We start from the raw sequence: 15,184 nt of genomic DNA, 5'->3' as shown, positions 1-15,184 counted from the left end.
GCCCAGAGATCACACGCAGAGTTTACTGGCCAGTTCTCACTGCTATGCTCTGTTATGCACCTGCATCTGTACACTCTGCCACTCTTAAGCAGTTTGTAATCTAAAGACAGACCAGAATGTCATTTTTGTTGAATGTGTATTGCCAGAAAAACATTGTAACAGATTTGAAAAACATAATGTTATTTGAACTTTTCTTTTATTTTAAAACTTAGAATGTATTTTAACTGATAAAAACCTGTATGTCATAAGTACTACAGGATGCCTCAGTACATGTATGCACGGGATCACAGTCAGATCAGGGCAGACCCAAGGCACCCCAACACATTCATCATCCGTCACGGGGAGACACTCAAGACCTTCTCTCCTGGCTGTGAAAGACACCACATGCCAGAGCTTCTGCCCCCAAAGTGCACTTCCATGAGACCCTCCCATCTTACCCTCGAACCTGCCCACCCTTTCCATGGTTCTGGGGGAACAAATCTCAATTAAAAAATGCACATGTGGGGCTGGTTTGTAGCTCAGTGGTTGAGCGCTTGCCTCGAATGCTTGAGGCACTGGGAGGGAGAGAGAGAGAGGGGGAGAGGGGAGAGGGGAGGGGGGGGGAGAGGGAGAGAGAGAGAGAGAGAGAGAGAGAGAGAGAGAGAGAGAGAGAGAGATCATGTCTATGTACAACTAGAAAAAAAAATTTTTAAATGCACACGTGGCTTTCCCACATATATTTTTGACTACCATCCTTGACCTCAATATTATATCAAGTAGGCAATAAATATGGCTTTGCCTCCGGGGCTTATGATTAAATTGTTATGTATAAGGTTGGGTTATAGCTCAGTGGTTGCATGTCTGCCTAGCAGGCCAACACCCTGAATTTGGCACCACAAAAATTACAGTCGTGTAATAGATAAATATGCTGGGATTCAGAATAAGATGAGAAACACTCAAGCTGAAAAATCTATCCTAAAAGAAAGTTAATAATCTATCCTAAAGGACCAGCAGCAGCCAACACCCAGCTCTCCATGCAGAGCACTTTCCTTTGTGTTCTTGCCTGTGAATGAAATTCTTAAAGTACCTCATCTCATGATCCCCAGCAGAGCCTTCTCCCTTAAGGACCAAGACATTAGTTAACTGTGCAACAGGCATGAGAAGATGCTGATGCCTTAAATGTGGAGTGGATCAGTGGCTACTGTTTGAATGTTGTTACCATGTATTAAATATACTCACAAAACAGTGATAAGAGACATTTTGGTAAGTTAAGCTGAAATTAGAAAATTATTTACTAAAAAAGGAGATATATGATATACTAACATTTGCTCCAAAGCACTTTCTGAAGTATTCGCCCAAGATATTTAAATATTTTCAAGGTATGTACTCCTATTTAAAGCACAAAGTGAAAAATCAAACACTTGTGGCTGCAAATGTTTTAACTGAAGGGCGCTTCCAATATTTCTGAAAGCAACTTCATTACTACATTTTAGATAAAGAAAACTTCAACAAACATACACGTTTTAGAAGAACTCATAGACAGGTTCCCCTGGTGTGCTCTTCATGGGAAGAGCCTCTGCTAGGTGCACCATATCCAGGCCTTATGCAGATGGAGCTCAGTGTAGTGTACCTGTGGTCTCAGCTCTTGCTCCAGAGCACAACAGTGTCCCCTGTGGTCTAAAGTGACTCCAATTTGAAAGGCCCATTGTGCCTACGGTACTCTGGCCAGAAGTTCTCCTCCAGGGCAGGTGGGGGTCTCTGGGTTCCATCTCAGAAGCCAGTCTTTGTCATTTGCTTTGCTTGTGTGTCCCTCCACTCTGGTCACTATTTAACTCAATCCAGCTTGTTGGACACACCACATAGGCCTTGGGATTCTTTCTAGCCATCCTGGTCACTGAGTGACTGCTGGAAGGGGTGTTGGCCATCAGGGCAAATTCTGCAGAGTGCCCATCTACCCTGCTGCAAGCCACTTTATGTTAACATGTGGGACCCACCTAACAACTCTACAAGGTGTCACCTTCCCTCTTTTACAGGAGTGGTCTCAAAGTCAAGGCTAATCCAGTACATCAAGACCCAACAGGACTGGAGAATGTGACTGAGCTTCTGTGCAAGCCTGCTCTTCTAGCAGGAAGTCACCAACCTCCCGCACCATGCAGGCAGGTTGGCTGTCGGGCTTCCTGGAGCCAGGCACTGACAGACAGCAGTGCTGCGGACTCGCAACAAGACCCACAAGCTGACGCAACGCCAAGGCCCAGGCTCCCCAATTGATGCAACGCTAGTGTCCTACTGGGAATATTTTCATTTGATTATTTCAGAACTCCAGATTCTCTGGAGTATGCTTTGTTTGCAAAATCCCTGCGGCACTTCCGAGAGGACAGACTCCTTTCTAGTTGTTTATTCTATCTAATATTTGATTTCACATCATGATTTGGAATTTATTTTGTTCAACTATTCTAAGCTTTTGAAGTACTTTAGAAAAAGCAAGAAATAAACTTTATTTAATGAGTTAAAAGGGATGCTTTTTAAAAACAGAATAAAAAATCTCGAAATTTTACATAAAAAGTACTCATAGTAACTTAGAAAACACTCTAAGTGGGTTGTGCAAACAGAGGCCTACGAGTGCAAGCCAAGCTGTGTTTACACTGCACTTGGGTCCAGCACCAGATCACCTACCCAGAGAAGCAAGCATCAGATTATGGCACCTTATGCATCCGTCTGGCTTTCCTATTACAGCATCACAGAATTCCTATTACAGCCAAGGGAGCCCCTCCAACTGCTCAGGAGGAAAGAGGGGCCAGGATAGAAGCAGAGCCTCACCTCTCTGAGGTCTGATGATGAAGGACTGCGTGGCTCCGCTCACCAGCCGGCAGTACCCGTCTATTAGGTCCGCCATGTTCTCGGCGATGCTCAGGGATGGGGCTGTCACTGTCAGAGGCTGAATAGGAGAAAAACCAAGAAAGAGACACTATTGTTCTTCCAGCAACCAGAGAGACAGCTGCACTGACATCAGACCTCCACAACATGGGCCCGGCGGGGGGTGGTGGTGGTGAAATAAGGCTGTCCCCAGACTGGACTGCGACAGGTAGGCTGCTAGTTAAGGACACCATTCCTTGGATGTGAGACACAAGACCATGCCAGGGGAAAAGAGGACAATCACTTCAACTGAAGCTCACAAAATGGAGAAAAAAGGTGGGAAAATATTTTCTTCTGTCTGGCTCCCCTAGCACACTCTGATTGGGGAAGAATTTAGATAATCGGTGAGCTGAAGTAAAACTTGTTTTAGAAGTGAAACTAAAGTTTAGAAGTTTTCACTTCTAAACTTGTTTTAGAAGTGAAACAGTAATAAAAATTGACTAGTGTCAATTTTTATTACTGTCCATCACAATTTTTCTAATATTAAACAAAGTTAGTAAAATTCCACTGTTTTTAGCATACATAGAGTGCTTTGCCCAAACATATAAAAATTACTCTTACTCAAATGTTCTATTTGATGAATTTCCTAAGACCCATCTTTAATTGTCCTCTAGGTCAAAATAAAAGCTGCATTTCATTTTCAAATCCAAGAACATCCTAATTTGTTGAGCACTCACGTCTCCTACCATATGATGTGCCCCCATCAAGCCATCACCCTGAACGTTACTAGGGGACAAGAAGGAACGGCTCGAAAATGATGCTGGAGTTCAGGCTTCAGGAAACTGCAGTTTGCAACAAGTTTTCAGAATTCTATGGGAGTATTTGTTAATCCTGATATCAATAAACTACATTGCGTGCAACTCAAAACACCTTAGAGTGGAAGAGCAATGAAGTGAGCAGGGGAGGCCCAGGTCTTCACTCGACCATCCACATGAGAGCGCTTAGCCCATTTTTCAGAGGGTCATGCTACATGCTCAACTGAAGACTATTTCTGGTGACACTGCTTGCTTTTAATACACTGCAACATGGTGATTTAGAGTAAGGGGCATGGGTTTACCTGCTGCAGTATGAATACATCCCTGTCAAAACTAGGACTGTGGCCAGGCTGTGCCTCAGCTTCTTCATCTATGGTGTTCACCAAAATAAAGGTACCTACTTTGCTTGGTTGTGACACCATCACAAGCCTCATCAACATGAGCCACTGCAGCTATTATCCTGTTAGTACCCACAGCATATCACACACAACATATGTTCACAGAGTAGACACAAAGACATAATTCCAAGAACTTGATTTCCTTGATGCTTTGTGATCATCTTTAAATCATCTTCAAAACACTGTTCTTGATTAACTTAAAATTGGTCTCCTGTCCCTTGGGGATAATTATTAATTGAAAAGCAACCCTTATAAAAATGAGAAAGTTGTGACTCTGATGATCCATGAAAATTTCACCCTTATCCTAAAACACATTATTTCTAAACCGGTAGGATGCTTTGCTCTCCCTCCCAGTGAGTGCCAGGGTCCCTTACCTCGGGTGCACCTGCGATTTTGAGCTGTAGCATTCCTTTTCTGTCTTTGTCTTCACTGTTGGAATACTGAATGGTCTGCACTTGGTTGAAGTCAGCCAGATGTGTGGGCTTTGGAAAGGAAAGCACAAAACACTCTCTTCACCAGTTCTGTTGGATATTCTGTCAAATTCTGTGGCCCCAACTGCTAGCTCCTTCCTCTGAAGCCTCTCCCCAGTCTGGAGGCTGGGGAGCGCTGACCCTCCACAGAGCCTGCACAGCAGCGGGCAGTCAAAGAGCTGTCTCCTGCAATTTACATTCGGGACATGTCTGTCCTTTTTACTGTCCTGAGGATATCCACACGAATGAGCTGGTGAGGGGAGAGCACATCTCCCACAGGAGAGAAGGAAGCAGGAGCAGCCCCTGCTTTGATCCACTGGCCAGCCCAGATGGGCATCTGCAAACTGGCTGGAATGAGGCTCTGAGGCACTAGAAGTTCTGCGGTGTGCTGGGGCAGGGAGATTGCAGGCAAGCAAAGGGCTCCAGGAGACAGTGGTATCCCAAAATCCCATCCTGCCCTGACTAGACTCCAGGACAGTCAGAAGTGACTATGGTCCAGGTTTTCTTCTTGGAAAGACAAGACATACACAGTGTCTCCTGAACTCCTAGCACTTAATGACTACAGTCATTGTGCATGGTGATTCCTAAATGACTGGCCTAGCTATGGCCAGTTCCTTAGCATACCCAAGGTATCATGGAGGGTACCAAGGGCTTGAGCAGAAGCTGCTCTTCAGTAAGGAGCTCAAACTGAATGCCCTCCCTCGAAAAGCATCTTCCTGATCTGTTTTCAGGGATGCAACATGTGTGTGTATACATTGCGTCCCTCTAGGCCCCCACTCTCCAGCCCACTATCTCACACTGTGCTATGGTTTCCTTACTGGCTCCCTTCACCCATGCCTGCCCCAACCTGGAAATCAGGGAGATACTTCAAAAATGTAAAAATCAGAGCCTTATACAGTGGTGTGCAACAGTGATCCCAGCTACTCGGGAGGCAGAGGCAGGAGGATCACAAGTTCAAGGCCAGCCTCAGCAATTAAGTCTCTGTCTCAAAGTAAAAAGTAAAAAATAAAAAGGGCCAGGGATGCAGCTCATCCACTGGGCAAGTCCCTAGATTCAGTCACCAGCACCTCAAAAAATAAAAATTAAAAAATGAGTAAAAATGTAAATCAGATCATATTTCCCTAATTTAAAAGCTATAACCCAAGTGCCATAACTCACGTGACATATAGGATGACTTCTGTGATCAGACACTCTACGTGACATGACCCCCTCCCTGCCTCTCTGATCTAATTCCCCACCATAATCTCCTCAGCTGAAATCTGCTCCAGACTCGCTGGGGTAAAACCATTCCAGGGAGTGAGTGGCTTCTAGTGGACCAGAACCTAAGGCATGTAAATGATGACCAGGGCTGCCAAAGGTCACCAAACATGGCTTTCCCAGGTCCTAGAGTGGGAGGCCGTATTCACTGCACTGAGCTGCCCAGGAACATACCTCATGTGTGTCCCAGGAATGGTACACTACACTGTATTTGAAATTTTACTAAGAGGGGTCACTGTTGCAGAAAGGGCATTGCCAGGGTTAGGAGTGTCTACAGTGTGTCTGTGTCAGTCTCCATTCATAACCAATGCACCGTGCACATATAAAAGGAGATCTGAGACTCCTCTGAGGTGGAGATACAAACATTAGTAACCTGGTGTGGCCCATGAGTTTTGAGTGCTGCTATCTCAATTTTTTTTTTCTTTTTAAATTCACAAGCACAGTAAGAAATTCAGGGTATGGAAATGACACACTGGAATACTTTTCCTTACTTTTTTTCAGTCTGCTGTTTCTCCTTCTCACTCTGACATTCTCTCCCTCAGGGCTCTTCCCTACCACTCTCCCGACATACTGCTATGGATTGCTTCTGGTGCACCTGACAATAATGCTGTCCAAAGTATTTCACATATCCAGACAAGTGCACTATTGAACCATTGGGACCCAGGTTAAATCCCCAGCAAAACACACAAACATCAAAACTCAATACCTCTCCAGATAAACTGGAACAGCCCTATCAAATTCTAACATACGTGAAACTTGTATGATTCATTTCCTTCCAAAACTAAAGAATTCTGAAGAATCTCAACAGGGGTCTAGGATTTCTCTTGTCTTCGCCTGCTTGAGCAAGAGGTACCACTCAATGGCAAGGCCTGATGCAGGGTGCTGCCTTTGCAGAGCAGCACTCCATCTCATTACCCTGACTCCTTTCTGCCTACAGTCTTGTTTGAGAGGCGTCACAGGAGCAGACTTACATTGCAGCCCTTGTCTGTTAGGTAACTGATCCCTTCTTCGGGGCCGATTGCCAGTTCCACTGAAATAATCCAGCTTGACTTTTGAAGGTCAAATAGGTGAGGACAGAGGAATGGGAAGAAAAAGAAAGATTTTTAGATCAAGAGTCATGGATATATTAAAGGAGGGGGCTGTTTGGCTTGGTTTGCAATTAACCTATCTTAAAAAAAAAAAAATTAGAGAAAATATTACTTCACTGCTCCTGGGCCTCCTGAACCTAGAGAGGGACACAGTGTGGCCCTTCCAGCAAGCCAGAAACCAGTATTTTCTTTGACGACATGATCTGAATAGGCAAACCAGGCCTTGGAGAACAAATTGCAGGTTGGAATAAAAACACCTAATTATGAACACAGTCAGACAACTTCATTCTCACATTATTTTTTTCATTTTCCCCACTATGAAGTGACAAAATAGTATTCTCATTAAAAAAAAAGTCACAAATTAGTTCTTTGAATCTGAAATTTAAATACACATAGATAAGAAAAAGCAGAAGAAGCTGGGCATGGTTGTGCATGCCTGGCAATCCCAGCGGCTTGGGAGGCTGAGGCGGGAAAATCACAAGTCAAAGCAAGGCACTAAGCAACTCAGTGAGAATCTATCTCTAAATATAAATAGATAGGGCTGGGGATGTAGCTCAGTGGTCAAGTCCCTCAGTTCAATCCGTGGTAACTCCCTCCACCAAAAAAGGAAAGAAACAGCAGAAGAAATCAAACTGGCCTATTTCTCCATGGTCCCATACTTACCCCCAGGGCACACTTGAAGCATTCTTTATCAAATCTGTACACTGGAGAGAGGATCTCAAAGAATTTCAGAATACTTTCTTCTCTATTAAGGTTGGCAAACTGTCTAAATGTTTGTTGGATCAGTTTTCTTAAAGTTTTGGCCTGCAAAATAAAATTACAAGAGAGTGTTTTAGAGTCAGCAATGAGTAAAGACCGCAGCAATAGTAAGATTTCTTCACTGCCCGCTACTTAATACTACTTAAAGCGTGGCTAGGTTGAGTACATTCAGTACCACCTGTTCCACTGTTACCAAGGAAAATCAATATGGCTTTTTGAAGGGTATCACAAATCATCAACTTAAAAATCCCAATCTTTGATCCAAAAGGTAAAATTCGGACGTGAAGGCGATCTGTCTGCGACATCTGTAGTCCCATTGATTGACGGGGTTGATTCAGCTGATCTGGCTAAGCCAGTGTTCCCTCCTCCTTTGCGGTTGCATGTTTGTCAGGAGGGCCTGATACTGTGTGTTTGGCCAAAAAGGACGACCTTCCCCGATAGAGGAGGACAGTCTTGGGTCAAGGGTATACAAGTAGCTGTGCCCCCCTGCTAGAACCTCCAAACGAGCTCTCCAGGACATTTTTTTTTTCCCTATTTTGGTACCAGGGATTGAACTCAGGGGCACTTGACCACTGAGCCACATCCCCAGCCCTATTTTGTATTTCACTTAGAGACAGGGTTTTACTCAGCTGCTTAGTGCCTCGCTGTTGCTGAGGTTGGCTTTGAACTCGCAATCCTCCTGCCTTCGCCTCCCAAGCTGGTGGGATTACAGGCGTGTGCCACTGCACCCGGCCAGGACATTATTCTTTATAAATGACTGAAGACAGATGCAAAGATTCAGCAACAAGGAGACTAGGGCAGGGCCGTTTACAGGGACATGTGGACTGGCTACATACTTCATGACGTATCCACCTACCCTATTGACATTCTAGATGGCCCAGAAACTGCTTTGTGTAATTAACTTAATGATATTAAAATCCACACCATATTGTTATGCAACAGAGATGACAAATCTGTCAGCATGAACAGAACAGAAAAGAAGGCAGGGGAGCCTCATATGGACTGGGGCCTGCCAAGCATGCAGTCATGGGCACATGAAATGGCAAACAATCATGGTTTTTATCTTGGAAGGGATGATCAGTGGCCTCTGGTCCTCTTTTGCTCATTTGTGATTTCTGTTCCTACACATGAACATCTGGCTAGCAGAGCTAGTGCTTCCCAGGGGGAAACCTCAGCCCATGGTGTGAGAGGCAGCTACAGAGGCCATGTGGTAAGGTCTGAGAGGGTGAGAGCTGCAGGCTGAGGTGGCCATGGTATGAAACCAGCTATCACCCTGCTGTGATGCCTATTCAAGAGCTTTGAGCAGAGGATGACCTTATTCACCTAGCTTTAACAGGGAAACTTGGGCTGCTGTGATGTAAACAGCAGGAAAGGAACAGGAGAGACTGAGTAGGAGGCTAACAAAATAATCCAGGTGGGAAGTGACTGCACAAATGTGGAAGCAGAAAAGGGGTGAGCAACGGTCAGATGCTGGTAGATAAGAGCTGGCATGACCTGCCATGGCAAAACTATGGGAGGAGCAGGTTGGCAGGTGAAGGGTGGGGAGAACAGTAGGAGAATATAAGAAATACAGGCAGAGCTGTCTAGCAGGTCACCTTCAGTACAGAAGGAAAAAAAGCTGGGAGACTGGAAGGCAGGAGTAGGGGGAGATGGACTAGGTGACTCGCTAATCTCAGTGGCCTTGGGTAATGGCGAGCTGCAGTTGCTGAGGCTGGTACAAGTGAAGTAGGAGGGTGTGGCTCCTTTTGCAGGTGACAGCCTATCTGAAGGGTCTAGGTGGTCCCATGGGAGTCATGGGATTACTAATCTGGGACAACAACAGATAGTAAATTGGGAAGACAGTAGTTTGTTCAGAGAGGGTTACATACAATGAGGGGCTACAGCTGGTGAGATGAAAAACCAGAGTGGGAGGCTGAGACAGGGGAGGGGTACGACTGGAGGACAAGTGTCCTTAAGCAGAGTGAGGGTGCTAGAGGGTCACCGAAGGCAAGTGACTTGTGTTTAAGTGGTGGATCTGCTCCTGCATACAGAGGGAGAGAGAAGTGCACTATCTGTGGCTGGCTGTGTGGGTGTGACTGTCCCCTAGAAGACTGCACCCTGTGGGTGATTCTTCTCTGGCCTGCAATGGGCCAAAGGCAGTTTTCTCATTACAGAGCAACACATAGTACCCTAGAAGCTGCAGAATGTAAAAAGACTCTAAGAGCAGGTTCCTTCCACTCCAGAAAAAAGGCACTAAGGGAATTCTATTGGGTGCTTGGCATTTGGAATACACTGAAGAACCAGGGAAGACACTTTGTTTCCAGAAATCTAGTGTAGCTGGAGAAAGCCTCCAACCTGTTGTCAAGGCCACATAGGACACTAAGAGTTCTGTGTGCACAGTGCTTGGAAGACAATGACTAACACCATGAGATTGGCACCAGAAAAGCCACACATCAGCCTGCCATGATGTGAGTCCACGTCTTCACAATGACCCCTGCAAGATAGATTAGCAAATGGAGACTCAGAAGATTAGGTCAGGAGGCAAGGTCAGAAGAGATGGCTGCAAGTCCAGGCTGCAGGAGCTCTCCTCACCAGCTTGTCAGCAGCACAGGCAATGTCTACTCTAAGATGCTCTCCAAACTGCATTGTGAAGAAATGACCACCAGGTTCTGCAGCCTCCCCTCACTCTGAATTTGGTTTCAACAGCACTCTGGTAAGATCTTTGTGGGCAAGAAGCCTCTATGATGGCTGCCCACAGCTGAACTCAGCTAGATGCATCAGCCTGGTAAACATGCGACTCTGCACAATGACCTGGATTCTGGGGGCCTGGTTCTCTCACATAGCTCAATGACACTGCCCTTCCTGCATGAGAGCAGGTAGATAGTGCAGTCCTCCTCACTTCAACACTGTCCCAGAGCCTGCTGCCCATGTTCGGATGAGAAGAAAATCTACATTAGCAAGCAGAAAACAAGTCCTGCAAAGGCCCTGGGGGCCAGACATCTTTCCCCGAGGCGGGCATACCACAGATTAGAATGAGCAGCAGCTGTGGAGTGGAGGTCAAACAGGCACAGGGATCACAGTGCGATGGCTCTACTGTTCACATCAGTAGGAAGCTGACAATTGTTCCCAGCTCTACCCAGATATGCACAGAGGGGCAAAAATTAAAAATATGTAAACAACTCAGTTCTCTCCTTTAAACTTTGATATGGTTTGGATGTGAGGTGTCCCCCAAAGCTCACGTGTGAGACAATGAAAGAAAGTTCAGAGGTGAAATGATTGGTTATGAAAGCCTGAAAATAATCAGTGCATTAATCCCCTGATAGGGATTATCTGTGTGGTGGCTGTCGGCAAGTGGGGTATGGCTGGAGGAGGTGGGTACCTGAGACACGCCTTTGGGGTGTATACTTTGTCCCTAATAAGTGGAGCTCTGCTTCCTGGTTGCCTTTCCTGAGCTGCTTTCCTCCACCACACCCTTCTGCCATGAGGTTCTGCCTCACCTCAGGCTCAGAGCAATGGAGTCAGCCATCAGCCCCAAATAAACTTTCCTCCTCCAAAATTGTTCTTGTCAGGTCTTTTGGCCACAGTGATGAAAAAGCTGGCGAAAACAGAAATTAAGGGGTCAATGGAGGTGTTGCTGTGACTAACCTGACCAAGTGTTTCAGGAGCTTTTGAATCATTCTGGAGTTTCTAGGAGGAATTTTGAGATGCTTAAAGATGCAGGCTGGGAAAGCTTTGGAATGTTGTGATCAGAGCTTAACAGGCAATCCTGGTGGCAGTTCAGATGACCAGACTGCTAATAAGACAGTAAAGCCTGGACTTGAGAGGACTCTATTAGAATCTAAAGAAGTTGTCTGCACTTTGCCCATGTCCTGAGACTTCCTGTGAGGCTGAATTTAAAGGTGATGTACTAATTATTCTGGGGGAGGAAATTTCAAAGGAGCACAGCATTTACAAGTAGTGTGAATGTTGCTGGTGGCTTTTAGCCAAGTTTGTTGTAATCATCAGAAGAAGGGAGCTGAGCATGAAGTTTCGAAAAACTTTCAATTTGGTCACAAAAGTGGAAGTAAAACAGTGGCTACAGAAGGTGTGGTTGCTAAGCACATTACAGCCACTGAAGAGATACTAAATACTTTACCCAGGGACAATGGGAACGATGGTTTGACAGATCTCAGGAATTGGCCAGATCATCTGAGGCTCAAGGAAGTAAAAGTAAAAAATCTTAAGAGACCAAGGGGTGCACTGCTTGTACAGGAAGTCTTGGGAAGAGTTTCGCTGTGCTCAGGCACTTATAGACACTAGGAGGCTGCTGCAGCCAGGGTCCCTGGAGGCTGGACTCCTATTCCAGATAGCAGCAGACCTTGGTGTCAACCACATGGTGCTGGTTCTACAGGAAGGCAAATGCTGGAGTTAGGGGGTCATGAGACTTTCACCAAGATTTCAAAGGAAGGCTTGGGGGACTGGGCAATGCATAAAAATATGAGGCAGCCAAAGCTGCAGTGGAGAGACCCCCCCGAGATTCAAAAATGTCAGTATCATGGGACATCTGCTGAAGAAAGCTGCAGGAAATAAATAGAAACAAGACAAGAGAGAGGCCATGTGGGCTGCAACTAGCAAGGCCACATGGGTGGAGCTACACAAGCCCACTGGAGAGAAGAGCACCATGCCCTGTGGCATGCCCCAGATGCTGACTGTTGGAGCTACAAAAGTTGTTTGCCCAGCTGGATTTCATTCTTGCTTTGTTCTCATCCCATCCCTATTTTTTTTTTTTTTTTTTTGGTACTGTAGAGTGAATCCAGGGGTGTTGAAACACTGAGCCACACTCCCCACCCTCATTTTATTTTATCAGAAATTACAACTACTCAGCCATGTTAAAACAGCAAGTAATTTCTTATTCATCAACCAAGTCTCACTGAGCTATTTAGGGCCTAAGTTGCTGAGGTTGGCTGTGAACTTATAAACCTCATGCCTCAGTTTCCCAAGCCACTGGGATTATAGGTGTGCACCTCTATGCCTGGCTTCATCCCTTCTTTCTATGCCCCTATTTCTCCTTTGTGAAAAAAAAAATGTGTATTCTATGCCAGTATACATTGGTATGCATACCTTACTTTTGATTTTTACAGGGGCTCATGCTGAGAGTTTGCCTTGAATCTCAGACCAGACAGACTTTAGACTCTGATTTTTGAGACTATGAGACTCTTGGTATCTTGCATTGTGAGGTAGGCGTGAGTTTCTAGGGATCAGAGGCAGAATGCCATGATTTAGGAATGAGATCTCCCGAAAGGCTCGTGTGTAAGACAATGCAACAAAGTTCAGAACTGAAATGACTGCATTACAAAAGGCATCAGTGCATTAATGTACTGATATGGGTGGTAACTTTAGGTAAGTACTTAAGGAGGAGAAAGGTCACTGGGGGCATGCCTTTGAAGTTAATAATTTGTTCTTGATAAGTGGAGCCAATTATCATGTCCTGAGCTGCTATCCATAATGCTCTGCCTCACCTCCAGCCCAGAGCAACAGAGCTAGCAGTCAATGGACCCAGACCTCTGAAACCATGAACCTCACCTAAACTTTACCTCCTCTGAAATTATTCTTGTCGGGTCTTTTGGTCACAGTGATGAAAAGGCTGACTAAAAGATGTCTAATTTCCAACCAACTGCTTGTTTATCAACTATTGGAAATCATACCATATACTTACATCTGATCACTCACTTAATGCTATAAAGTAGCAGGGGCAGAAGTTGAGGCAGTAGAATCTCCCCTTAAGCTTCAGCCTCACTTAGGGCTTAGGGGCAGAATGCTATGGTATAGATGAGATCTAAACCAGATCTTGGCCATCTGACAGTTCCAGCACTGAACTAGAACTAGAAAGTCTTTGCCAACTGAAAGAAGTTCCAAGATCAGTTTTTATAAGGGGGATACCTTAGAAAACACTAGTACTTTCCTAATTTCTCAGAGAAGAGAGAATTTCATAATGCCCAGCTTCCCAGGATCTCTTGATGCTAACCCGTGTACTTTCAGAACTCGTGGGTGCAAGGCAGTCCTGCAGCGAATTTCAGGGTTCAGTGCTGCTGTGTGTCTGCCCAGAACTAGGAAGCAAGGCACTCGGCTGCACACATGCTTCAGTTTTAAACCAACTCACATGTGGAGAGAGAATGACTTAAGAATGTGATGCTTCTTCAAAACAAAGCAGAAAATTAGTAGGTTGAACCATCAGAAATTACAACTACTCAGCCATGTTAAAACAGCAAATAATTTCTTATTCATCAACCAAATGGTTTTCAGCTATTTCTAGCAATAATGGGTTCCTAGGTCTCTCACATGAAAAGAGTATAATGTGGGGCTAAAAAAGAATAAGTCACCTACAGAGTTCAGGACGGACAATCAGCAGTGCATGCTAAGCACATTCCCTCCTGTTTATAGGGCCTAGATCCACAGCAAGCTTCAAGCTAGGCGGGGCCCCACACACTCTCCATGCCAGGAACTCCCTGCCAGGACTGTACAAATCCATGTGTTCCTGCTCATCATAAGAATGAAGGTAAAGGCACTTTCTTTTAAAAAAAAAAAAAAATTTAGTTGGAGATAAACACAATACCCTTATTTGTTTATTTATTTTTTATGGGGTATGTGGGCTCGAACCCAGTGCCTCACGCATGCTAGGCAAGCGCTCTACCATTGAGCTACAATCCCAGCGCAAGGCTACTTTCTTTAAGCATAAAATGAAATGGTCCTAATAGTACTATAGAAAACCGTTATCTTATAACTTGGGAACCCAACAAACCTGTTATTACTGATCTTTAACATTGCTAATTCTGAAATTAGATTTCTACTGAATTATGACTTGCTACCTACAGCAGCAATTTCAGGCCCACAGCAAAGCCACAGAGGCAGCGGTGTGCTCCCTGGGTGTATGCCCTGACAAATAAAACACCCTCACCCACCTGGTGCAGCGCTCACCAGGGCCATTGCCATCCCTCACATCCAGACTTCACATGCACTCACACATCTTATCCTCAGCCACTCCAGCTGGGGCAGCCTCTTGGTCTCCTCACTGCTCATGACCCTGATGATCAGAGTTTGCAATGTCCCTGGACATGGGTTTGATTTACTCATATTGCTGGTACAGTGATTTTAAAAATGTGTTTCTGGCAATACTAAATTTAAAGAATCTTTCTAATTTCTCTTTTGCACGTCCATCCTAGTTAATTCATGGTCCACCAAGTACAGTAAGGTAATCTTTCAAAGTTCCATGTGAATGTTAACTGCAAACAAGCCTCTAGAAATCCAAATGTAAGGGGAAAGGGCAGATAAAACAAAATGATTTTTTGGAAAAACATATTGACATAGTTTGTTTACGGAAAAACAATGGAAACTGGCCCAACCACTCCACAGAACTATTCTAGAAGAAACAAGGCAGGCGTCAATATCTTGTAAGATGAAGTTTCAACAGCATTTTGAAGAAAGGACTGTCTGAACACACCTGATTTGTACTGTAATTGTTATACATGACATAGGAACAACTTTATCTTCGTACCATAGTCCACGAAAGTTTGATGGCAAATAAACCAACACTGCAACAATTTATGTAG

General features: G+C 44.8%; 1 protein-coding gene across 19 annotated transcripts in view; it reads right to left on the bottom strand.

The window, feature by feature from the left end:
* Positions 1-15,184, bottom strand: part of Ptk2 (protein tyrosine kinase 2) — a 238,148-nt gene that overhangs the window by 90,517 nt on the left and 132,447 nt on the right. For all 19 annotated transcript variants that reach the window (XM_078016629.1, XM_078016638.1, XM_078016631.1 and 16 more), the window contains 4 exons: positions 7,524-7,664; positions 6,744-6,821; positions 4,420-4,527; positions 2,797-2,914 (listed from right to left, as the gene is read on the bottom strand). In XM_078016629.1, coding sequence (XP_077872755.1) covers positions 2,797-2,914; positions 4,420-4,527; positions 6,744-6,821; positions 7,524-7,664 — 445 coding nt within the window. The remainder of the gene's footprint in view (positions 1-2,796; positions 2,915-4,419; positions 4,528-6,743; positions 6,822-7,523; positions 7,665-15,184) is intronic.

Source organism: Ictidomys tridecemlineatus, chromosome 7 (genome assembly GCF_052094955.1).
Source record: "Ictidomys tridecemlineatus isolate mIctTri1 chromosome 7, mIctTri1.hap1, whole genome shotgun sequence".
Lineage (NCBI taxonomy): Eukaryota > Metazoa > Chordata > Mammalia > Rodentia > Sciuridae > Ictidomys > Ictidomys tridecemlineatus.
Note: the sequence above shows the minus strand (reverse complement) of the source record. Positions and strands in the feature narration are given on the sequence as shown.